General features: G+C 43.5%; 2 protein-coding genes across 4 annotated transcripts in view; both read left to right on the top strand.

The window, feature by feature from the left end:
* ZNF83 (zinc finger protein 83) overlaps positions 1-24,717 on the top strand; it is a 97,331-nt gene that overhangs the window by 21,672 nt on the left and 50,942 nt on the right. The window lies entirely within an intron of this gene.
* Positions 1,796-24,717, top strand: part of LOC101130023 (zinc finger protein 816) — a 46,312-nt gene continuing 23,390 nt past the window's right edge. The window contains exons 1-3 of one of the 3 annotated variants that reach the window (XM_055370362.2): positions 1,796-2,032; positions 18,414-18,485; positions 22,235-22,280. In XM_055370362.2, the coding sequence (XP_055226337.1) occupies positions 18,432-18,485; positions 22,235-22,280 (100 nt within the window). In that variant the 5' untranslated portion in view covers positions 1,796-2,032; positions 18,414-18,431. Of the gene's footprint in view, positions 2,033-18,412; positions 18,486-21,766; positions 21,850-22,234; positions 22,281-24,717 lie in introns of those variants that run through there. The other 2 variants (XM_063701603.1, XM_055370363.2) reach the window with 2 other exon arrangements.

The raw sequence follows: 24,717 nt of genomic DNA, 5'->3' as shown, positions 1-24,717 counted from the left end.
ATAGCGCCAGTACACTCCAGCCTGGGTGACAGAGCTAGACGCTGTCTGAAAAAACAACAGCAACAACAAACAAACAACTAAAAAAAAAAAAGGTGGTTCTGTAAATAATTAGGAAGACTAAGCAGCCCCAGAGTTAAGACCTTTCGGCATCATTGTCCCTTCTTATGGAGTGATAAAGTAACCTTCCTTGAAGTGTATCAATCCATCACCAGTCAAGTTGCTGCAGCCTATGCACTGGTCTTGAATGGAAAATGTGATTCTGGTAAAGCTTCTCTGTCTTTTCCTATGGGTGTAAAATCTTAACGTCTCCACCTGAGAACGCTGATCCCATTCATTTGAAGTTGATGTTTCCAGGTGGCTATTTCCAAGCTTTGTGTTCAAACTCTGCACTTAATCATATATTCTAAATTTTATTATTTACCTCTGACATCAGTGTCTGTCGTATTGTAGGAGCCTCACCAGAGAGGGCACCTGTCGCCATGTTGTAAAACTTAAACTTGTCAAAAAGACATGGGTTAGGGTTTTTCCCCCTCCCTCGGGATGAAGCTAATTAGCTGACACAGATGGTCACCTCCATTACCAAGTAAAGCCAGGATGAAGTACGTGTGACCCAAGGGGTTGTCAAGTCCTCTTCCCTGAGGACTGATTAGTGTTTATCTTGAAAACATGTGCTTAATGGGTTGTATAGAACAGTGACGTTTCTTTCTCTTTTCAACCTCATAGCTGTTTGCCTCTATTTCCCATCACATTTGAGTCTAAGGTTCTTTATTAATAAAATGGTTTTTATTTATTTCTCTGTTGTCATGGAGATAATTACCCATTTGGGGAAGTTTTTTTTTGTTTTCAATTATATTTTCTCAACATTTAAATAGTAAAGAGTATTCCTTACGCTATGCAAGGTAGCCCACGCCTGTAATCCCAGCACTTTAGGAGGCCGAGGCAGGTAGATTACTTGAAGTTCGGAGTTTGAGACCAGCCTGGCCAACATGGTGAAAGCCCGCCTCTATCAAAAATACAAAAATTAGCCGGGCATGGTCGCGCGTGCCTCTAATACCAGTAATACTGTAATACTCCGGAGGCTGAGGCAGGAGAATCGCTTCAACCCAGGAGGCAGCGGTCGCAGTGAGCAGAGATCACGCCCCTTCACGCCAGCCTGGGCGACAGAGGGAGACTCCCTCAAAGAAAAAGAAAAGAAAAACGTGAAAAAAAAGTAATAGATTTCTTCCACAAATGTGCTGGGACAACTAACTGGATATCCACACGGAACAGAATAATGTTGGATCCCTATGTCACACCATCAAAAATTTTATTTAAAAAAGTTTAAAAAACGAGAGAGAGAGAGAGACGGAGAGAGAGGGAGACAAGGAAGGTGGCCTTGCGGGAGGGGGTATTACTTTGTCGCCCAGGCTGGCCTGGACCCCAGGGCTCAGCGATCTTCCTGCTCCTACTTCCTGAGTAGCTGGGACCTCAGGCTCCCGCCTTCGCGCCTGCACCCCTGCTGTGTTTAAGCAGCAGGTGGTGACCTCACTCCTCCCTGGCCTGAGCACTCCGTCCCGCACCCCAGGCAGTGGCTTTAGGGAAGTCTCTGAAGCTGAGCACAGGGCGGACCCTCCCTCCCGTGTGAATGGAGAATAGAAAGGGAGAGGATTTCTGTTCTGTTCTGTGGGCCATCAGCATGAAATCCTATGTTCCGCCCAGGCAGGGCTTTGCATTTCACATTCTAGTTTGCATCCCCGTTCCAGAAAATCCCAGGGCTTTTGAATCATGCCTCAGCCTTCCTGGCCACTCTCGCCTCCCAAACCCGAAAAACAGAGGCGCTGGGAGCCAGGATGTGAGACACACAGGTCCCGCCACGGCCCCGCCCTCTGCCGGTTCTAAACCGCAAAGTCTCTCTGCTTCGCGCCCGGCCGCTACCCGGCCCAGGCCCCGCCCACCACCTCGCGGGCCCGCCGAGGCCTGGCTTCTGTCCTGCGCGCGCAGATTCTCGCAAATCTGGAAGCGGATCGCGTGGAGTGACGGTCACACCGCGGCGGTGAGTTTCGCTGTTTTGTATTAAGTCTGCACTTCCCAGGTCCTCAGCGTTTCTGTCCCTGGGACGTAGGGTCCCCACAGATCTGGAAATTCTCTCCCGTCTTCACCCGCAGCAAATAGAGACATCCCCGTGAGAGTCCGGAAGTCCCTTCCTTTTGGGTCTAAAGTCGCCCTGAGGTTGGTCCCATCCCCTGTCTTTCTGCTATAGGGCAATATATACACTTCCTATCGCGTAGTTTTTTTTTTTTTTTTTTTCAAAATCATTTTCAGACTCCTCCTGCCCCGCGCTTTTTAACGTCCTCACCCGCGAAGTGGATTCCCGCCCTGGGCACCTCCCAGCCTTGCCCTTGTCGGCCTCTGAAGCGCAGCGCCGCGGCCCCTGTCCCGGGGAGGCCGTGTCCTCTGCCTTGTCCTGGGATCCTGCAGACCCCACCCTTGTCCTCAGGCGCCGTCGCCCCCCACCTCCGTCCTCGTGCCGGGCCCTGCTGCTCCCCAGGTCTCTCCTCCGCAGTCACCGCTTCTCCTGAGTCCGCGTTGGGGAGGTGCCCGAGGCCTGTCCTGTGACACGGGGTGTTCTTGCCTGCCCAGTTCCAGCCCCTGGAAAATACGCTCCTCCGGGATGCAGGCGTCTTACTCCAAACCCTCCTGTGACTGTGTGGGCCAAAGGGATCAGGAGACGGACAGCAGTAGAAAACCTGAGACAGAGAAAAGAAGAATGAGAAAGAGCCATAACAGATGGCAAAGTAGAGGATGGGTGAGGGATTTGCCAAGAGACAACAAAAGTGAAAGAAAAAAAAAAAGAAAGCAGGAGGAGAAAAGCAACTGGAGAAATGTAGAGAAAAGCTTGATGTACAGAGAGAGGAAGGACAGCAAGGTAGGGAGAGGGGCAGCAAAGAGGGAGGCTCATCAGGGTGAGGGAGAGGAGGAGGGGTTTGGAGCCAGGGCAGGCAGAGCAGAGTGGTGCTGGTGGCAAGGAGAACAGAGGGAGAAGCACAGCAGGGAGGACACCTGGGGATCTGGAGTGCTAGAGAGTGGGGAAGAGGGTATAACAGGGAAGAGAGAATGTAACAGGGAGAGCAGAGGAGGCACTGAGATGGGAGAAGAGGCGGAAATATTTGTGCTAGGGTAAACTGAAGAAAGGAGAGACCAATATGAGAGAAACAGAATTGTTTATTCTAGGTACACACTGGCTCAGTGGATTCATATCCAAAAAGCTGAGCATTGAACAAAGACAGAGCGGGGTCTTTATAAGTGGCCTTACAAAAGCAAAACAAAAGCAGTTAATTATACAGTGACAGGTCATGTAATCTATAGCATAACATATCTTGTGACCTTGCGTAGCCGGTGGCCTTGTAGCTGCATCAAAGGAAAACCAAGAACTGACTAAATACAGACATTTGTAAAACATAATAATGCTTAAGAAGCCTGGAAAAAGAGTAACAGTAAAATAATCTCTCTTTTTTTTTTTTTTTTTTCCTTCAACCTTGCTCTGAAAGGTGGGGGTGTCTGGAGCCCATTCATTTAGACTTGGCTATTCGGACAGCGTTATCCTGTAACCGTTCTTGATGTGAGCTTGACAGGCAGAGGAAAACTTGTTCTTTTCTTTTTATTTTTAAACCTTGCCTTGCCACATTGTGGGCCTTAGCTTTTACTTTTCTTGGAGTGAATAAATGCCGTACTTATTATTTTTAAATTTCTGTCCATATAGAGATAGAGGATGATCAAAAGATTGGGGAGAAGAGCAGCAAGATGTTAAATAAGTTACAAGGATGGAGCAGAAGAGGTGGAAGAGAAGGAATAGAGTGAAGAAGGGGATAAACAGCAGGAGAGGAGAGAGGTACAAAATGAAGAGCAGAACCCCGGGGGAAAATAAAACAAGAGCTAGAGAGAGAAGGGGAGAATGAGAGATACGTACAGAATCAGGGAAGGAAGCAAAGTAATGAAGAAAGAGAGGCTGGGTGCAGTGGTTCATGCCTGTAATCCCAGAACTTTAGAAGACTGAGGCAGGGGGATTGCTTGCGTCCAGGAGTTCTAGACCAGCCTGCACAACATAGTGAGATCCTTATCTCTGCCAAAAAAAAAAAAAAATTAATCGGATATGATGGTGCACACCTGTAATCCCAGCTACTCTGGAGGCCGAGGGAGGAGGATCACTTGAGCTCAGGAGGTCCAGGCTGCAGTGAGCCAAGATCATGCCACTGCACTGCAGCCTGGTCAACAGAGTGAGACTCTGTTTCCAAAGAAAAGAAGGGGCGGGGGGACTTTGGGATCAGATGAGTAGGTGAGTTTATTGGCTATGATTAGTTGTGACATGTTGACTTCTGTGTATATAATCTAATAACTTAAAACTTGATTAAATTATAAAGATGAGATTGAGAATTTTAAAATTCCTGTCTATGAGACATGTACATTCTGTAAATCTTGGCATCAGAGGTTAGCTTCCACTTGGAATCATTATTCAGCCAGAGGGCAGTGACTTATTGAGTTGGAACTTACTCTCTTCCCTTTTCCCAGGGTGGGGTAGGACGTGGGGCAGTGAAGTGCGACAAAAATCACTTTCTGTTATTACACAATACTTTTAATTTAATTAATTAATATTTTGAGACAGGGTCTGGCTCTATCACTCGGGCTGGAGTGCAGTGGCGTGATCTCCTCTAACTGCAGCCTTGGCCCCCTGGGGTCAAGTGATCCTCCTACCTCAGCCTCCTGAGTAGTTGGGACCTCAGGCATGAGCCACCAAGCCCGGCTAGTTATATATCTATATTATATATATATATATAAATTATATATAATATAGATATATATTATATATATATAAATTATATATAATATAGATATATATTATATATATATATAAATTATATATAATATAGATATATAAATTATATATATATAAATTATATATAATATAGATATATAAATTATATATCTATATTATATATAATTTATATATATAATTTATATATCTATATAAATTATAATTTGTATATATAATTTATATATCTATATAAATTATAATTTATATATCTATATAAATTATAATTTATATATCTATATAAATTATAATTTATATATCTATATAAATTATAATTTATATATCTATATAAATTATAATTTATATATCTATATAAATTATAATTTATATATCTATATAAATTATAATTTATATATCTATATAAATTATAATTTATATATATAATTCATATATCTATATAAATTATAATTTGTATATATAATTTATGTATCTACATAAATTATAATATATATATAATTTATATATCTACATAAATTATAATTTATATATCTACATAAATTATAATTTATATATCTACATAAATTATAATTTATATATCTACATAAATTATAATTTATATATAAATTATAATTTATATATATAATTTATATATCTATATAAATTATAATTTATATATATCTGTATAAATTATAATGTATATATATCTATATAAATTATAATTTATATATATAATTTATATATCTATGTAAATTATAATTTATATATATATAATTTATATATCTAGATATATAATTTTAAAATGGGGTTTTAAATTCCCAAGCTGGTCTCAAAATCCTGGGCTCAAAGGATCCTCCTGCTTTGACCTCCCAAAGTACTGGGATTACAGGGTTGAGGCACTGCGCCTGGCCTACATAGTACTTTTTTTTTTTTTTTTTTTGAGATGGAGTTTTACTCTTGTTGCTCAGGCTGGAGGGCAATGTTGCAATCTCAGCTTACGGCAACCTCTGCTTCCTGGGTTCAAGCAATTCTCCTGCCTTAGCCTCCTGAGTAGTTGGGATTACAGGCATGCGCCACCACTCTGGGCCAATTTTGTATTTTTAGTAGAGACAGGGTTTCTCCATGTTAGACAGGCTGTTCTCAAACTCCTGACCTCAGGTGATCTGCTCACCTCGACCTCCCAAAGTGCTGGGATTACAGGTGTGAGCCACTGCACCCAGCCCATAGTACTTTCTAAAATGGACATCAAAGCCAGGTGTGGTATCTCATGCCTGTAATCCCAGCACTTTGGGAGACCAAGGTGAGAGAATCACCTAAGGTCAGGAGTTCAAGAGCAGCCTGGCCAACATGGTGAAGCGCCGTCTCTATGAAAAATACAAGACTTAGCCAGGCATGGTGGCGTGCACCTATAGTTCCAGCTGCCCAGGAGGATGAAGTACAGAATCACTTGAACCTGGGAGGTAGAGGTTGCAGTGAGCTGAAATCATGTCACTGCACTGCAGCCTGGGTGGCATAGCGAGTCTCCATCTCAGAAAAACAAACAAAAATAAAAAATAAAAGGGATATCAAAAGTGCTTTTGTTCTTGTTGTGTAATAGATTTCTTTTTTTTTTTCTTTCTGGTTTCTCATTTATTTATATATATATATGTAATTTTTTTGCAGTTGGAGTTTGAGAAAAATCTTAGTTTTAAGAGTATCTTTTTAAATACATAATCACTTCTGAAAGATGCCTTTGTGGCATCCTATAACCAGCTCACATCATTCCTTTCTGTACATGTATATGTTCCAGTTATGTTCCCGTTGACCTCAGAGTTTGTTAGATTTTTTTTTAAAACAATTTAAAAATAGTTTCAGTTTGAAATTAGTTGCATCCAGTTCAGATCGAGGTCTGCATGCTTTCTAGTTTTTACTATTTATTGGAAACCTTTGGTACCTCATACAGAAGTTTGATTGTTTCAATGTGTACCTGGTAAAGAGGTCAGTGACCTTTTACCTTAACATCAAAATGTAGTTTAACCAGTTAGTCTATTTTTCAGTTTTCTTTCCTTATGTCATTTGTTAAAATGTTGAGCTGAGAGCTATTAAGTGCATGTTTCCCTCAAGGCCCTCTGGTGCGTTTGGACAAATGTTGAAAGATGGGTTGGCTTGGCATGGAATGCTGTTCCAGAAGCACTCCTGTATTTTTTTTTTTTTTTTTTGACAGTTACACTCTTGTTCCCCAGGCTGGAAGTGCAATGGTGTCATCTCAGCTTGCAGAAACATTTGCCTCCAGGATTTAAGTGATTCTCCTGCTTCAGCCTCCTGAGTAGCTGGGATTACAGTTGCCTGCCACCATGCCTGGCTCATTTTTTGTATTTTTAGTAGAGACGAAGTTTCACCATGTTTGCCAGGCTGGTCTCGAGCTCCTGACCTCAGGTGATCCACCCACGTCGACCTCCCAATATGCTGGGATTACAGGCATGAGCCACCGTGCCTGACCACCCATATATTCTTGATTGAAACAATTCGCTTATGTCTTAGTTCTACAGCTGACTTTCTTTCCCTGTTTTCAAGGTCAATAACTGTGTGTTCACACTTCTGCATTTTATGAATGTTACTGTGATTTTTTTTAAGGAAGAATTAAATGTCAGGAATCAGTGGCATCAGAACTTTGTAAAGGAAGTTTCTTTAGCCCAGGTATGTGAAAGATGCTTCTGTAATTTTCAAGGATGGGGTGATAAAGACCAACCCTTCCCGTTAGCCCTTCCAGGCCCCCATGTAGGAATTCAGACACGCCTTCTCACTCATCTCAGATCTTCTCAGGGTAACTTGGTGAAAATGTCCCTGCTCTGAGCCCAGTGAGCATCCCTGAAACTTGGAGATGAGGTGCTAGACCAGAAAAGCTCAACCCGAGTGACCCTGGCCACTGAAATGATTGGCAAAATAGTGTGTGTCTGGGTGTGGCTTTTCTTCTGTGAGAGGGGAGTGCCCAGTTGTAACTAGAATTTTAAATGGGATGCAGTACCCCAAAAATGAAGAAAAGCAGAAGAATGGAAGAAACAGAGTTGTAGACTCAGACACAGAGACCATCTTCGGGGCCTTTCTCTGTATGAGGACATCACAGCCAAATCTAAAGCAGGTCATGTCATTGCCTGGCAGGGAACCCTCCACTGGCTTCCCGTGTTCCCCAGGACAAAAGTCCCACTCCTCACTGTGGCTCCACAGCCCTGTGTCCAGGGCCCCTGCCAGTGTCCAGCCTCCTCCTGGGAGCTTGCCCTCATCTCATGTCTCCCTCTGCCCCAGTCACATTTTTTTTTTCCCAAACACCAAAACCTTTTCTGTCTCAGGTCATTGTCCCTGCTCTTACCCTATGTCCCTAAATGATCACTGCATTGTCCCTTTCTCCTCCTTCAGTTCTAGGCTCAGAGCTGTCTCCCATGCCCTCCCACCCCCATCTGAAGTTCCCTCTGCCCGTCAGTCTCTATCACGTTACTCAGGTTTTATTATCTCTGCATCAATCATATCAGAAGTGCTTTTTCTTTCTTTCTTTCTTTTTTTTTTTAGATAGAGTCTCACTCTATTGTCCAAACTATGAGTGCACTCTTGTGATCTTGGTTCACCGCAATCTTTGTCTCCTAGCTTCAAGTGATTTTTGTGCCTCAGCCTCCCAAGTAGCTGGGATTACAGGTGTGTGCCACCACACCTGGTTAATTTTTGTATTTTTATTTTTATTTTATTATATTTTATTTTTGAGTCTCACTCTGTCACCCAGGCTGGAGTGTAGTGGTGTGATCTCGCCTCACTACAACCTCCACCACCAGAGTTCAAGCAATTCTCCTGCCTCAGCCTCCCGAGTAGCTGGGATTACAGATGCCCACCAAGCCAGGCTACTTTTTATGTTTTTAGTAGAGATGCAGTTTCACAATGTTGGCCAGGCTGGTCTCAAACTCCTAACCTCAAGTGATCCACCAGCCTCAGCCTCCCAGAGTGCTAGGATTACAGGCATGAGCCCTGCACCCAGCTCAATTTTTGTATTTTTAGTAGAGACAGGGTTTCACCATGTTGGCATGGCTAATCTGAAACTCGTGACCTCAGGTGATCCACCTGCCTTGGTCTCCCGGTGTACTGGAATTACAGACGGGAGTCACTGTGCCTGCCCAGAAACACCCTTCTGCATGGATTACTTTGTGTGTTGTGTCTCCCTTACTTGAAGGATGCACAATTACCATCTTGGCCACAGGACAACAGCAGCACCTACTCTGGGGTTGCAGTTTAGATGCTGAGGTGTCCTCAGGGAAGACTGAGGGGCTGGGGCAAATGTGAGGATGTTCCCACATTTCTTCTGGAAATTTCAACTCTAATTGATCTAAACTTCCTGTGGCAATTTGTTGTAGTCAAAATAAGAGGAGAAGGCCTCACTAAGGTCAGAAAAGCCCTACAGACCAGACCCTGTGTCTTCAGCCAGTCCTGAGGCATCTCCGTTTTTGTCATCTGTGTCAACTGCCTCACTCCAGCTCCCAGGTCTTCCATGCTCTGCACATCACCAGGACCCAGTTTGGCCATTATGGGCAGGGACTTTGCCACCAGCAGGTGATGCGCTCAGAGTGAGGGTCCTGGATTCCCTTCAGGAAGGGTGGGGAGAAGGTCAGGGACCTGAGGGACATGAAGGACACATTCCTACACAACTAGTTCTGTTCTGGAGGAGCTGGAGGCTCCGTGACTTCAGGAAAGATTCTTCCAAGGATCAGAGTGCAAACAGCACAGTGAACTGCAGCCCAAGGGCCACCTCCTCCTGCCAGGCCAGTGGCGATGATGCTCTACTGGCTTTTCCTTGCCTGTCACAGCACGTGAGCATACACACACACACACACACACACACACACACACACACAGTCACAGGGCAGCTGAGGAGCTGAGGATCAAGTCAAGATACCATAATGTAAATGTGGGGCTGGGTGTGGTGGCTCACCCCTGTAATCCCAGCACTTTGGGAGGCCAAGGCGGGTGGATCACTTGAAGTCAGGAGTTTGAGAGCAGCCTGGCCAACATGGTGAAACCTCATCTCTACTAAAAATACAAAAATTAGCTGGGTGTGGTGGCACATGCCTATAATCTCAGCTACTCAAAAGGCTGAGGCAGGAGAATCACTTGAACCCGGAAGGTGGAGGTTGCAGTAATCCGAGATGGTGCCACTGTACTCCAGCCTGGGCAACAGAGAGAGACTCCATCTAGAAAAAAAAAGAGAGAGAGAGAGAGAGAAGGTGTCGCTCTGTGGCCCAGGTCTGGAGTACAATGGCAAAATTCTAGTTTACAGCAGCCTTGAACTTCTGGGCTCAAGTGATCCCCACTTTAGCCTCCCAAAGAGCTGGAAGAATAGGCATGTGTCACCATACATAGCTACGTCTTTTCTTTTTCTTTTTCTTGTTTTTTGAGATGGAGTCTCGCTTTGTTGCCTAGGCTGGAGAGCAGTGGTGCAATCTCAGCTCAGTGCAACCTCTGACTCCTGGGTTCAAGCAATTCTGCCTCAGCCTCCTACAGGTATGCACTGCCATGCCTGGGTAATTTTTGTGTTTTTAGTAGAGATGGGGTTTCACCATGTTGGCCAGGCTGGTCTTGAACTCCTGACCTTGTGATCTGCCCACCTCAGCCTCCCAAAGTGTTGGGATTTCAGGCATGAGCCACCACTTCCGGAATTATTTTTTATATTGTATTTTTATTCTGTCCAGGGTGAAGTGCAGTGGTGCAATCATAGCTCACTATAGCCTTGATCTACTGACCTCTAGGGATCCTCCCATCTTGGGAGAATACATGGATGGATAAGTCCATGGTTACGTAGAAAACACATCATTTGCAATAAGTTTTTTTTTTATAATTTTAATAATTTTAAGTATTTTTCATTGTTGTCAACTATCACAATAATGAGTTAATAGTAAAAACAGGCCAGGCACGGTGGCTCATGCCTGTAATCCCAGCACTTTGGGAGGCTGAAGAGGGTGAATCATGAGGTCGGGAATTCAATACCAGCCTGGCCAAGATGGTGAAACCTCGTCTCTACTAAAAATACAAAAATTAGCTGGGTGTGGTGGCAGGTACCTGTAATCCCAGCTACTTGGGAGGCTGAGGCAGGAGAATTGCTTAGACCTGGGCAAACGAGGTTGCAGTGAGCTGAGATTGTGCCACTGCACTTCAGGCTGGTTGACAGAGTGAGACTCTGTCTTAAAAGGAAAAATAGTAAGAAGGATTGTACAGTATTATATTCATGCCCTGTGTGTCCATTCAATGACCTTGTAGGATGCTCCATGTTCTTACCCTTGAACCTATTTCATGTTCTCTCCATTAGATAAACCTGTGTCAGTTTAGTTTTGAAGCTGTATCTGTTACTTAGGTGGTTATATTCAAATCTGAATCCCAGACATCTGGTTTCAGGTGCTTGTGTTGACATTTTTAGGTATTTGATTTGTGGCAAGTTTCCTAGAGTGTGTGTGATGCACTTGTCTCCAAGTACAGACCTTTCTTCATGGGACAGTATGTTATTTCATGGCTTAAGACATGGGAAGCACTTAGAACAGTGTATAGCACATGGGAAGCATTCAAAAATGTTAGTCATGGCTATTGCTGTGATCACGACAGTTTTCAGTTTCGGACTTTACTCTCTTTTCTTTTCTATCAAATTCATTGGACTTTGTCCTCTCTAGACACCACTTGTATTTCAGCTCATCTAGGTAATGAATATCACCTGTTATGTTGAACATACTCTCTGTAGAGAAAACTCTGTGTTTGTTTGCTTTTTTTTTTTTTTTTTTTGAGACAGTCTGTCACCCAGGCTGGAGTGCAGTGGTGTGATCTCAACTCACTGCAGCCTCTGTCTCCTGGGCTCGTGATTCTCCTACCTCAGCTTCCTGTGTAGCTGGGATTACAGGTGCCTGCCACCATGCCTGGCTACTTTTTATATTTTTAGTAGAGAAGAGGTTTTACCATGTTGGCCAGGCTGGTTTCCAACTCTTGACCTCAAATGATCTGCCCGGCTTGGCCTCCCAAAGTGTTTTGATTACAGGCATGAGCCACCACGCCAAGCCCTGTGTTTCCTTTTTATTTGTATATTTTTTACATTGTCCATAAAACCGAGACTTCCACAGTGACTTAAGGGATCTTAAAATCTTTCGTGGAAAAGTACAATAAAACACAACTGTGGAGAAAAAATGTGCAAAAATACCTTAACGTGGGTTTGTCAGAACACAGTCTTTGATCAAACTAGTACTTATTTTCTCTTTTCTCATTTTGTGGGAAGGTGATAACTGACTCCTCCATAATGTTTTGTGGAAATGTGTGTTTCATTTTAGGGACTTTTTACTTTCAGGGATGTGGCTATAGAATTCTCTTTGGAGGAGTGGAAATGCCTGAACCCTGTGCAGAGGGCTTTATACAGGCAAGTGATGTGGGAGAGCTACAGGTACCTAGAGTCTGTGGGTGATGAATATGTCCCTGCAAACATGAGAAATCTGCTCTTGTCTATCTTGGCTCTTCCTGGTTATGTGTTCTCTTTTGTGATTTTGCCCCATGCCTGCTTTCTTGTTTGTTTGTTTTTGAGACAGTTTCCCTCTTGTTGTCCAGGGTGGAGTGCAGTGGTGTGATCTCTTCTTACCACAACCTCTGTCTCCAAGGTTCAAGCAATTCTCCTCCCTCAGCCTCCCAAGTAGCTGGGATTACCAGCATGTGCCACCACGCCTGGCTAATTTTGTATTTTTAGTAGTGACAGGACTTCTCCATGTTGGTCAGTCTGTTCTCGAACCCCAACCTCAGGTGATCCACCCGTCTCAGCCTCTCAAAGTGCTGGGCTTACCGGTGTGAGCCACTGTGCCCAGCCCCCATACATGCTTTTGATGTACGTGTCATTGTTTTCTGCAGTGATGACCCTCTTATCAGTCATGGATAGCTTGTTAGGCACTCCCCTATGGAGTGAGTTTGCATAAAAACAGAAAATTCATGAAGAACACTTTGACTATTATGATTGAACATCATCTGCTCTAGGCAGAGGCGCCCTGGAAACCCTGAGCAGAATTGTCAGCGTGGACCAGGATATGAGATAGAAAGCATCACACTGACTGATAAGTGTTTCCAGCTGTCATGCTTTCTTTTATTTATTTATTTATTTTTTTGAGATACAGTCTCTTTTTGTCACCCATGCTGGAGTGCAGTGGTGCAATCTGTGCTCATTGCAACCTCCACCTTCTGGGTTCAAGCAATTCTCCTGCCTGAGCCTCCCTTGTAGCAGGGATTATAAGCATGCTCCACCACACCTGGCCAGTTTTTGTATTTTTAGTAGAGTCGGAGTTTCACCTTGGTGCCCAAGCTGGTCTTGAACTCCTGACCGCAGGTGATCCACCCACCTTGGCTTCCCAAAGTGCTGGGATTACAGGCATGAGCCACCATGCCTGAGCCATTCTGGTTTTTGAGGAGCATCATAAAAGTTTCTCTCAGTGGCACTGTGGCAATGTTCATCCCATAAACTAATGATCATCTTCTCTAAGCAGCAGTCAGTGGTGTTAAAATTCCTCCTACTGAGGATGTCATTTGGGCTCACAGCCTCATATGAGGCTCTTGATTGAACTGTTGTTCATTTCACATTTTTCATACCAATATGTGTCACTGTTCATTTTTAACAAGAAAACCTTTGTTCAATGTGTTGTAGAATCAACCCTGTAACAGATATGGTTTTCATCAATCTTATTAAGGGAGCTTGTGAGGTTGAATGAAATCCCCATATTTTAGTGTTCATTTCTTTTTTTTTTGAGATGGAGTCTTGCTCTGTCACCCAGGGTGGAGGCAGTTGTGTGATCTCAGCTCACTGCAACCTCTGCCTCCTGGGTTCAAGTGATTCTCCGGCCTCAGCCTCCCGAGTAGCTGGGATTACAGGCATGTACCACCACACTTGGCTTAATTTTTGTATTTTTAGTAGAGACAGGGTTTCACTATGTTGGCCAGGCTGGTCTTGAACTCTTTACCTCAGGTGATACACCCACCTTGGTCTCCCAAAGTACTGGGATTACAGGCGTGAGCCATGCCTGGCCTACAAAGATATTTTTGATGAAACATTTTTGTTGAGCTGGTGTCTCCATGAGGATATGAGGGCCTGGCATTTGCTAGTCTGTCACCTTCACTTTTCATGTCTCATTTATTCCAGAGATTGTGTTTAAAAGTCCAGGGATATGACTTCAAATAATGTAGGAACCAGGAAAAGAGACACCCTTGTTTTTACATAAGAAACAAGATTTACCCTCAAGTTTTTTTTTCTTTTTCCTTTTTTTTTTTTTTTTTTTGAGATGAAGTCTCGCTCTGTCACCCAGGCTGGAGTGCAATGGTGCAATCTCAGCTCACTGCAACCTCTGTCCCCCAGGTTCAAGTGATTCTCCTGCCTCAGCCTCCCAAGTAGCTGGGATTATAGGTGCCTGCCACCATGCCTGGCTAATTTTTATATTTTTAGTAAGACGGGGTTTCACCATCTTGGCCAGTCTGGTCTTGAACTACTGATCTTGTGATCTACCTGCCTTGACCTCCCAAAATGCTAGGATTACAGGCTTGAGCCACCGAGCCTGGCCTTATCCTCTAATTTTCACATGCAAACATTTTAGTTAGCGCATTATTGTTTTTCTTCACTAATTTGACCAATCACATATGTAGGCAACAATCTCCATCTGGGTCTGTTTTGTTTTGTTTTGTTTTTTGAGACAGAGTCTCACTCTGTCACCCAGGTTGTAGTGCAGTGGTGCAATCTCGGCTCACTGCAACCTCCAACTTCCAGGTTCAAGCAGTTCTCCTGCCTCAGCCTCCCAAGCATCTGGGATGATGGGCACGTGCCACCATGCCCAGCTAACGTTTTGTATTTTTTTAGTAGAGATGGGGTTTCAGCATGCTAGTCAGGCTGGTCTTGAACTCCTGACCTCATGATCCACCCACCTCCACTTCCCAAAGTGTTGGGATTACAGGCATGAGCCATCCCCTCTGGCCTGGCTCTTTTTTCACAAACCGATCTCTACCTACTCAGCTAGGGGATCATTCTTCACGCCCGTGGTCTCCCCCATTGCTGTACTCTTCATAGAGTTTACTCATTTTTTCATGTGTATACACAATTCTGCAATCTACAAGGGGGATTTTGTTGAGTATACATTTGACACTGGAAATCAGAGGCCATTTAATTTAAGAGACGTAAAACTGCTTTTACCTCAGACCACCATACTGCTGATTTTTTGGATCTCTTTTTCTTTTTTTCTTTTTGAGACAGAGTCTCACTCTGTCACCCAGGCTGGTGTGAAGTGGCCACATCTCAGCTCACTGCAACCTCCACTGCCAGGGTTCAAGCAATTCTCCTGCCTTAGCCTCCTGAGTAGCTGGGATTACAGGCATGCACCACCTCACCCGGCTAATTTTTGTATTTTTTTTTTTTTTTTTTTTTACTTCTCAATTTGTCTGTCTTTAATATTCAAAAGCAAAATGCCCCTCACCAACTTCCAGCCCAGTCTCACTCATGCTTTGTGGTGTGAACTGCAGGCTGATTTTGATTGTTTTTTGTTTTTTGTTTTTTTTTTATTGTATCTTCTTCCTTTATTTTTTTCTTTTTCTTTTTTTTTTTTTTTTATTGATCATTCTTGGGTGTTTCTCACATAGGGGGATTTGGCAGGGTCATAGGACAACAGTGGAGGGAAGGTCAGCAGATAAACAAGTGAACAAAGGTCTCTGGTTTTCCTAGGCAGAGTGTTTGTGTCCCTGGGTACTTGAGATTAGGGAGTGGTGATGACTCTTAACAAGCATGCTGCCTTCAAGCATCTGTTTAACAAAGCCCATCTTGCACCGCCCTTAATCCATTTAACCCTGAGTGGACACAGCACATGTTTCAGAGAGCACCGGGTTGGGGGTAAGGTCATAGATCAACAGCATCCCAAGGCAGAAGAATTTTTCTTAGTACAGAACAAAATGGAGTCTCCTATGTCTACTTCTTTCTACACAGACACAGTAACAATCTGATTTCTCTATCTTTTCCCCACATTTCCCCCTTTTCTATTGGAGAAAACCACCATCATCATCATGGCCCGTTCTCAATGAGCTGTTGGGTACACCTCCCAGACGGGGTGGCAGCCGGGCAGAGGGGCTCCTTACTTCTCAGAAGGGGTGGCCAGGCAGAGGTGCCCCCCACCTCCCGGACGGGGCGGCGGCCGGACGGAGGCGCCCCCCACCTCCCTCCCAGACAGGGCGGCTGGCCGGGCGGGGGCTGCCCCCCACCTCCCTCCGGGATGGGGCAGCTGGCCGGGCGGGGACTGCCCCCCACCTCCCTCCCGGACTGGGCGGCTAGCCGGGCGGGGGCAGGCTTCTCACATCCCAGACGATGGGCGGCCAGGCAGAGACGCTCCTCACTTCCCAGACGGGGTGGCGGCCGGGCAGAGGTTGCAATGTCGGCACTTTGGGAGGCCAAGGCAGGCGGCTGGGAGGTGGAGGTTGTAGCTAGCCGAGATCAGGCCACTGCACTCCAGCCTGGGCAACATTGAGCACTGAGTGAACGAGACTCCATCTGCAATCCTGGCACCTCGGGAGGCCGAGGCTGGCAGATCACTCGCGGTTAGGAGCTGGAGACCAGCCCGGCCAACACAGCAAAACCCCGTCTCCACCAAAAAAATACGAAAACCAGTCAGGCTTGGCGGCGCACACCTGCAATCGCAGGCACTGGGCAGGCTGAGGCAGGAGAATCAGGCAGGGAGGTTGCAGTGAGCCGAGATGGCAGCAGTACAGTCCAGCTTCGGCTCAGCATCAGAGGGAGACCGTGGAAAGAGAGGGAGAGGGAGACCGTGGGGAGAGGGAGAGGGAGAGGGTGAGCAAGAGCTGTATTGTTAGTAGAGACAGGGTTTCACCATGTTGGTCAGGCTGTCCTGAACTCCTGACCTCATGATCTGCCTGCATCAGCCTCCCAAAGTGGTGGGATTACAAGCATGAGCCACTGCACCTGGCCTGAATGTCGTTCATTCTTGTCCTTTGCCCATATTGTAATTTGTATAGTTAACCTCTGGTCAATATTTTACCATTTGCTAAATTAGTTCCACTTTTGTCCAAGCTCAAGATTTGGTCTATCCTAGTGGAATTATATTCCCACAGACATGCATGCACAAAGTTCACTCCTACGTGTCCATTACTTCCTGCCCTCCACCCTTGCCCTTCCTTTCCTGGCCTTGCCTCACATGGTACATTGATCTGGATGCAAATACTGTTTCTTTTCAGCCTATCAATTTTGTAATGCTGAACACCCCAATTTCCCCATGAGCCCATCCCCTCCAACACCACTCTCACTGAGTAAGTCAAGACCTTATTCATCCACTGGACAAAATTATAGGAGGCTGCCTAAATCAATGTGTGCAGGGCATGATGACTCAGCACATGATCCATGAGGGATAGCTTTAGGACCACTGTCAGCAGCACAGCTCAGCCCTTGTGTCCCAGCTCAGCCCTTGTGTCACCCTTGATATATTTCTTTCTGTTCTTGTATTTTCTGTGACTGGTCATTTCCTGTACTGCCTGGGCATACTATTGTGCTTAAGTACATGTCGTGGGATCCTTCAGGCCTAGGATCAAGTCTTGTCCCTCACTTACCGTACATGCAAATTGGGGTGAAGTACATGAACACTGTGGGCCTGGTGTCCTTATTTGAGAAGTAATGTTAATTTGCCCCCAGGTTTTTAAAACAAGTTAATGCTATTAGATGGCTTCAAGTAATGCAAGCTTTATAGTACAGATTCTGAACTTCCTTTGTTTAATAAGATTTGTCAGCCTTCGGTGACATTGGTGATTAGATGCCCCTTTTCCTGTGTCACTCATTTCACTGTCTTGTCAGAAATAGCTTAGAGTAGCTGGCCGTGGTGGCTCATGCCTGTAATCCCAGCACTTTGGGAGCCCAAGGTGGGTAGATCACTTGATGTCAGAAGTTTTAGACCAGCCTGGCCAACACAGGTTAGCCACTTTTCCCAGCCTGTTTTTTGTTTCTTTGACAAAAACTGATAGGGATTTGTATGCGTGTTGTGTTAAATCTAAATCATGTTGGGTTATATAATCATTTAACGATATTAAGTTTTCCAATCTTATCAATATTGGTTGTATCTCTATGTTTTTAATCATCTTGATCAATGTTCATAGATTTCAAGGTAGAAACTTCTTGCATTTTTACCTTTATTCCTAAGTATATCTTAGTTTAAATTCTCTACAAAATGGAAGTGTTTTCTTAATATCCTTTTAAAATTTTTTATTGTTAATGCATGGAAATTCAACTAATTTTGGTGCTAATATTGTACTCTGCAAATCCACTGAATGTTTATTAGTTCCACTTATATTTTGGTTGAGTCTTTGTGGCTTTCTACACAGAGGATCATGTCATCTACAAACAAAAAATTTTATTTATTTCTTTCTGATTTGGATGAGTTTGATTTCTTTTGCTATTTCATTGCTCTGGTTAGGACAGCCAGTGTTGATTGAATAGAAAGGGTGAGAACATTCTAGCATCATGTGAGATCCTACAGGAAAAGCATTCCATTTTTCCTGATTGGTTATTTCAGCTGTGGTCATTTCATGGATGGTCTTTTATATTGTTGAGGTAAATTTCCTTCTCTATTTTGTTTAGGGTTTCTATGATGACCGGATGTTCCTAAGTCTTCGCACATCAGGGCCACAGCCCCAACCTCACAGGAAACAGGTGATCTTTTGAAAGGCTTAAGGCCCAAGAGTTCATTTGAGGGCTTTTTAACCTGTGGATTTGGTCTAGAGCCATATCAGAGGGTTGTGTCTGTGTGAGTGTGCAAATGTGTGGTGCTTTCCAAGTTCAGTTGACATTTTTTTTTTTTTTTTTTTTTTTTTTTTTTGAGATGGAGTCTCACTCTTTTACCCAGGCTGCAGGACAGTGGCATGATCTCGACTCACTGCAGCCTCCACCTCTCAGCTTCAACCAATTCTCCTGCCTCAGCCTCCCTAGTAGCTGGGATTACAGGCACACACCACCAGGCCCAGTTAATTTTTTGTATTTTTAGTAGAGATGGGGTTTCACCATGTTGACCAGGCTGGTCTTGAACTTTTGACCTGAGGCGATTGGCCCACCTCAGCCTCCCAAAGAGCCACCATGCCTGGCCTAATAATTTTTTATTTATTTATTTTTTTTTTTATTTTTTTTTTTTTTGAGACGGAGTCTCGCTCTGTCACCCAGGCTAGAGTGCAGTTGCGTGATCTCTGTCTCCAGAAAAAACAAAAAACAAAAAGATAATATTTGCATCGTTATTGGCTCATTTTTGAGTACTTGGGAAAACAGCTTTCAAAAGCTTAAGGTTTTTGAATACATGTGACTTTCTATATTTTTTTTCTGATGTTCTGTTTATAGCATTTTGTGTGTGTGTGTGTGATGGAGTTGCACTCTTCTTGTGTACCCTGGAGTTTAGTGGTGCGATCTCAGCTCACTGCAACCTCTGCCTTCTTGGCTCAAGTGATTGTCCTGCCACAGCCTCCTGAATATCTGAGATTACAGGCATGAGCCATCACCCTCGTCTAATTTTGTATTTTTTTAGAGACAGGGTTATACCATGTTGGTCAGGCTGGTCTCGAACTCTTGACCTCAGGGGATCCACCCACCTTGGCTCCCAAAGTGCTGGGATTACAGGCATGAGCCACTGTGCCCAGCCATTTGTTTAGTTTTTTGAGATGGAGTCCAGCTCTTTCGCACAGTCTGGAATGCAGTGGTGCAGTCTCCACTCGCTGCAACCTCTGCTCCCTGGGTTTAAGTGATTCTCATGCCTCAGTCTCCCGAGTAGCTGGGATTACAGGCTCACACCCAGTTTTTTTTGTATTTTTGGTAGAGACGGGGCTTATAGGTTTGAGCCACCACACCTGGCCATCCCCATTTTTATATGTACAATTTAATCATTGACTACAGTCATTCTGTTGTGTTATGAAATAATAGGTCTTATTCTATTTTTTGTACCCATTATCATGTTCTATTTATTAATTATTTCTAATTAAAATAAACTTTTTTGCCATGCACGGTGGCTCATGTCTGTAATCCCAGCACTTTGGAAGGCCAAGGTGGGTGGATCATCTTAGGTCAGGATTTGGAGACCAGCCTGGCCAACACGGTGAAACCCCGTCTCTACTAAAAATACAAAAATTAACCCAGCATGATGGTGAGCAGCAATAATCCCAGCTACTTGGGAGGCTGAGGCAGGAGAATCATTTGAACCCAGGAGGCAGATGTTGCAGTGAGCCGAGACCGTGCCATTGCACCCCAGCCTAGGCAACAAGAACCAAACTCAATCTCAAAAATAAATAAGTAACTTAATTAATTTTTAAAACATAAAGATGAGGTTTTGCTATGTTGCCTAGGCTGGTCTCCAACTGTTGGGCACTAGCCATCCTCCTGCCTCAGCCTCCCATCATGCTCGGATTACAGGCACAAGCCACCATGCCTGATGACATTATGCTTTTTTAAACTTGCTAATATTCTAGATACGCTAATTTCCCTTCTAAACGTAATCATATTTTAGCTAATTACTAGTGTTTGATAGATAAATTCTTCCATAGCTAGGGATGTGGGAGAAAAACATAGTTCATAGTACATGTTAACTTACAGATATTGTCATAAAATTATTACATGCAGAAATGAGGCGATTTACAATTTCATTTTATTTTTATTTTTATTTTTATTTTTTTGAGACAGAATCTCACTCTTTTGCTCAGGCTGGAGAGCTGTGGTGAGATCTTGGCTCACTGCAACCTCTGCCTCCTGGATTCAAGAGATTCTCCTGCATCAATCTCCTGAGTAGCTGAGATTACAGTTTTGTGCCACCTTACCCAGCTAATTGTTGTATTTTTAGTACAGATGGGGTTTCACCATGTTAGCCAGGCTAGTCGCAATCTCCTGACCTCAGGGTCATCCACCTGCCTCGACCTCCCAAAGTGCTGGGATTACAGGTGTGAGTCAATGTGCCCAGCCAATTTTATAACTTAGTTATATTTTTTCAGGGCCCAAGTAAAACAGAATAACTTGACTGCAATGTATTCTTAGTAATATTTCATGATCTTTCTCTATATGAAAATAAATCCTAACATTTAAAGACTGCATATTTTATAGCCTTTGTTATTCCCACCTGATAGAACACTCAGGAGAGAATAACAAAGAAAACACCTAAAATAGATTACAATTGGATGGGTGTGGTGGCTTGCCTGTAACCCCAACACTTTGGGAAGCAAAGGTGGGTTGATCGCTTGAATCCAGGAGTTGAAGGCTAGCCTGAGCATCATAGTGGGACCACCCCTCTACAAAGTACTAAAAAATTAGCCGGGCTTGGTGGTGAGGGCCTGCAGCTCCAGCTAGTTGGGAGGTGTGGCGGGAGGATTGCTTGAGCACCAGAGGTTGAGGGTGCAAGGAGCAGTGTTCCTGCCACTGCATTCCAGCTGGGGTGACAGAACTAGGTCCTGTCTGAAGGAAAAAAAAAAAAGTGCAACTTGAACATAAAAAGTACATTTTCTCATTTTTTCAGAAGGCACATAGAGTGAATTTAATATTACAATACATTTAGAAATTATTGATATTAGCATATTATGTTGTCAACAACGTTTATCATAAAAGTAGTTATATTGCAGGGAAGAACTGTAAAAAAAAAGTATTTGAGAATGAGGTGTAAGCTCTGATTTTTTTATCTTGTCCAAATTCCTATGTAAAGAGTCTAGGGGGTCATGCCTTACAAACTACAAAACATATGACAAAGAAGAAAGTCAAAATATTTGACCTCAAAACATGTTTCTGTGCCATATTTTGAAATGGTCCTTCAAAGGTATCCTTTGTGAGGGGTACATGTGCATCTGCAGAGAATCTCTGTTAACATAGCTAGATCTTTTTCTTCTAGGCCTTACCAATCCTGAAGAGAATAAGTAAAAATCTAACACCTTTTAAAGGTCTGAATAAAAAACATTTATCATCTATTTTCTCTGAAGGCAGCCAGCAGAGGACTTCAAAAGAACCTTGGTCTCCAACATCTTTTATCTTAACTTGAACATTTCCTCTCTATTGATCCCAGGTATTTAGACAAACTCAACCAATTCAAATCAGAAAATGTTTAAATTTACCTGTAGCCTAGAAGCTCCCACTTTGAGTTGTCCCACCTTTCTGAACAAAATTAATGCATCTTTTAAATGTGTTTGATTGATGTCTAATGCCTCCCTAAAATGTCTAAGAAGAAGCTGTTCCCCATCACCTCGGACATATGTTCTCAGGACCTCCTGAGAGTTGTGTCATGGGCCATGATTATTCATATTTAGTGCAGAATAAATATTTTAAAATATTTTACAGAATTTGACTCTTTTCCATGACAAATATAACTCATTTTAAGTGTGTTGTAAATAAAGTTTCGGTGCTGCAAAAGAAATAGCACCAAATATAAAATTTTCCTTTTTTCTTCTCAGGCAATTTACTTATATAGAAGGTTGTGCCCTCACAGAGGGAGCAACGGTGAGTGCATACCTGAACAAGGGAGGGGAAGGGGTTATTTCTGATGCACATGGCCCTTGCTGCTGTGTCATTCCCCTATTGGCGAGGGTTAGACCACACAGGCTAATCTAATTCCGATTGGCTAATTTAAAGAGAGTGACAAGGTGAGTGGTTTGGCAGGAAAAATGTTATGGAATGAGGGTGGAGAATGAGTCAGGGTGGAGCAGGTAATCAGAGTGAGTCAGGGTGGGGCAGGTGATCAGAATGAGTCAAGGCAGAGCAGGTGATTGGAGTGAGTCAGGGTGGAGCAGGTGATCGAAAAAGGTTGCTTTATGAGGAAGTTAAGTTTAAAAGTAGAAGGCAAAGAATTGAACATACTGACTTATTGATTCTTTGAAAAGAAATTTAGAACTCATATCTAACATTCCCTTCTCTTGCATTTTCCTTACAGCTCTTTCTCTTCAAACTTCTTTAACATGTCTTGGCTTAGTCATTCTGTTCGATTTTCCAAAATAAGAAGAAGCTTCTTTGGATAAGGTGGAGGATAGTTAAGGGAGATTTTAGTAACTGCCATTTTTATGAGCCTCTGCACCAACCCACGGATGCATGGTGTGACAGAGCACCCGACAAGAATAAGTACACCCATTACGGCTGTGAGGGAAGTAAGAATTGAGGCTACTATTCTTTTCCATTTACCGAACCACTTTTCTAGCCATCCTGAAAAGGGGTCATTTACCCCTGAGTTGTTCACTAACTTATTGGACAGAGCAGTCAGACCTTGCAATGTCTTTGTTTTAGTTTCAATGGGCGCAGTGTTGTTTGGGATGAAGGTACAACACTGAGTTTTAATTATGATGCAAACTCTTCCTTTCTATGCTAATATCATGTCAAAGGCTATCCCATTTTCCCAAGACATCTGGCTGGTAGCCCCTAATTGCTCAGCTATTCCTTTAACAGCATCTCTAGTGTAGTTAATAGACAGCTGTTGGTTGTCATGGATTAGTTTATCCAATTTACATTTTATTAATTGTCACCCACCAAAACATTGACTCAAATCCTGCAGCTATTTGATTTTGGGCTTTAAATTGATCTAGTATTCCCCATGGGACTCTAATTGTGTCTAAATAGATGTGAGAGTCAAAAGACCCATAAGGGACTTCTTTTGCTTTATGGTGTCTTATTTTTCCTTTCTCTGGTTGATGAAATGCCAGGGTGAAAGGGATAGCCAATTGGACTAAAGCATAAGTGTCACTTCAGTTACTCGGTAAAGTGTCCAGTAAAGGTCCACCATGATACCACTATGCATCTGCTCAGGGATGAATAAAGGGTGACTGATTGGTAAACTTTTGAAAAATTTTAAGCTCTCTGCATCCCTTCAGGTCTCCAAGGAATGTTAAGTTTCCTCGCTGTCATGAGAGACACAAAGTGAACTTAGTGTTGGGAGTCGGAAGCTGGATGGCCCTGGAGGGCTGACCCACAGTGTGTCAAACTTTGGGATATAGCAGACAGAGAGAGCTTGGCACGACTTGTTACCCCAGGATGTAGAATCCTGGAAATGAGCTAGCATCCAGCCCACACCTGATCTACTGGAGGACAGCCCTCGTGGAAAGGGGACAATCTGGGCCTCTGGCCTGCCATGTGCACAAGCATAACAATTGTCTTTGTTCAACATGCAGAGGGAATATTTAATCCATTTTAGCCAGGCATTTACATCTTTATACCCTGTTTCAATAGTTATGGTTTGCCTTAGGTCTCTTATTTCTACTACTGAGAACTTGCTTTTGTCATTTGGCACGAGGCATGTGATAGTTTGATTTCATAGATTTGGGAAAGGGGCAGCTATAGGAGGTGGAGGAGGGAGAAAAAAGCATACCTTAAAGAAGCCTATAGGATCCTTTCCAGTGACTTCTGCTCCTAAACCACAGAAATGCTCTAAAGTCGGGTTAGAGTTGCTAGTGGTAGGAATAGTGATGAATATAAGCACTGGGAAAGGAAAGGAAAGGAAAAGATAGATAGACTAAGCTTTCCTTAGCTTTAATTTGGTAGGGCTTGATCCAGGAACAATGGCCCATGATTCTGATGATAATGGCACCTGCTTGACTCGGGTGTGATGTGTCCCTCCCTTTCTGCTGTATGAACAGCAGTCTCAGTGGTTAGCAGCACAAGATAGGATCCTTCCTAGGCTGGCTCGAGTTTCCATTCTTTCCATCCTTTGATGAGAACGTCATCCCCAGGCCGATGCTGATGTACTGGAAACTCCGAAGCTGGCGCCTGTGCTGAAAGACCTCTTGTTTTAAAGGAAGAGAAGGAGGAGGATAAACCAAGTATATAATTTCTAAGAAATGTATCATTTGTTTTAAATGTGGGGACATCAGCAGTGGACTTTATAATCCTTGGTGCCTTCTTGCTGAGAAATTTTCTTTAGCACCTATTTCTGTTAGTTTTTAGACCAAAGAAA

The sequence above is a fragment of the Gorilla gorilla genome, chromosome 20 (genome assembly GCF_029281585.2).
Source record: "Gorilla gorilla gorilla isolate KB3781 chromosome 20, NHGRI_mGorGor1-v2.1_pri, whole genome shotgun sequence".
NCBI lineage: Eukaryota > Metazoa > Chordata > Mammalia > Primates > Hominidae > Gorilla > Gorilla gorilla.
This window is presented reverse-complemented; position numbering and strand designations above follow the sequence as displayed.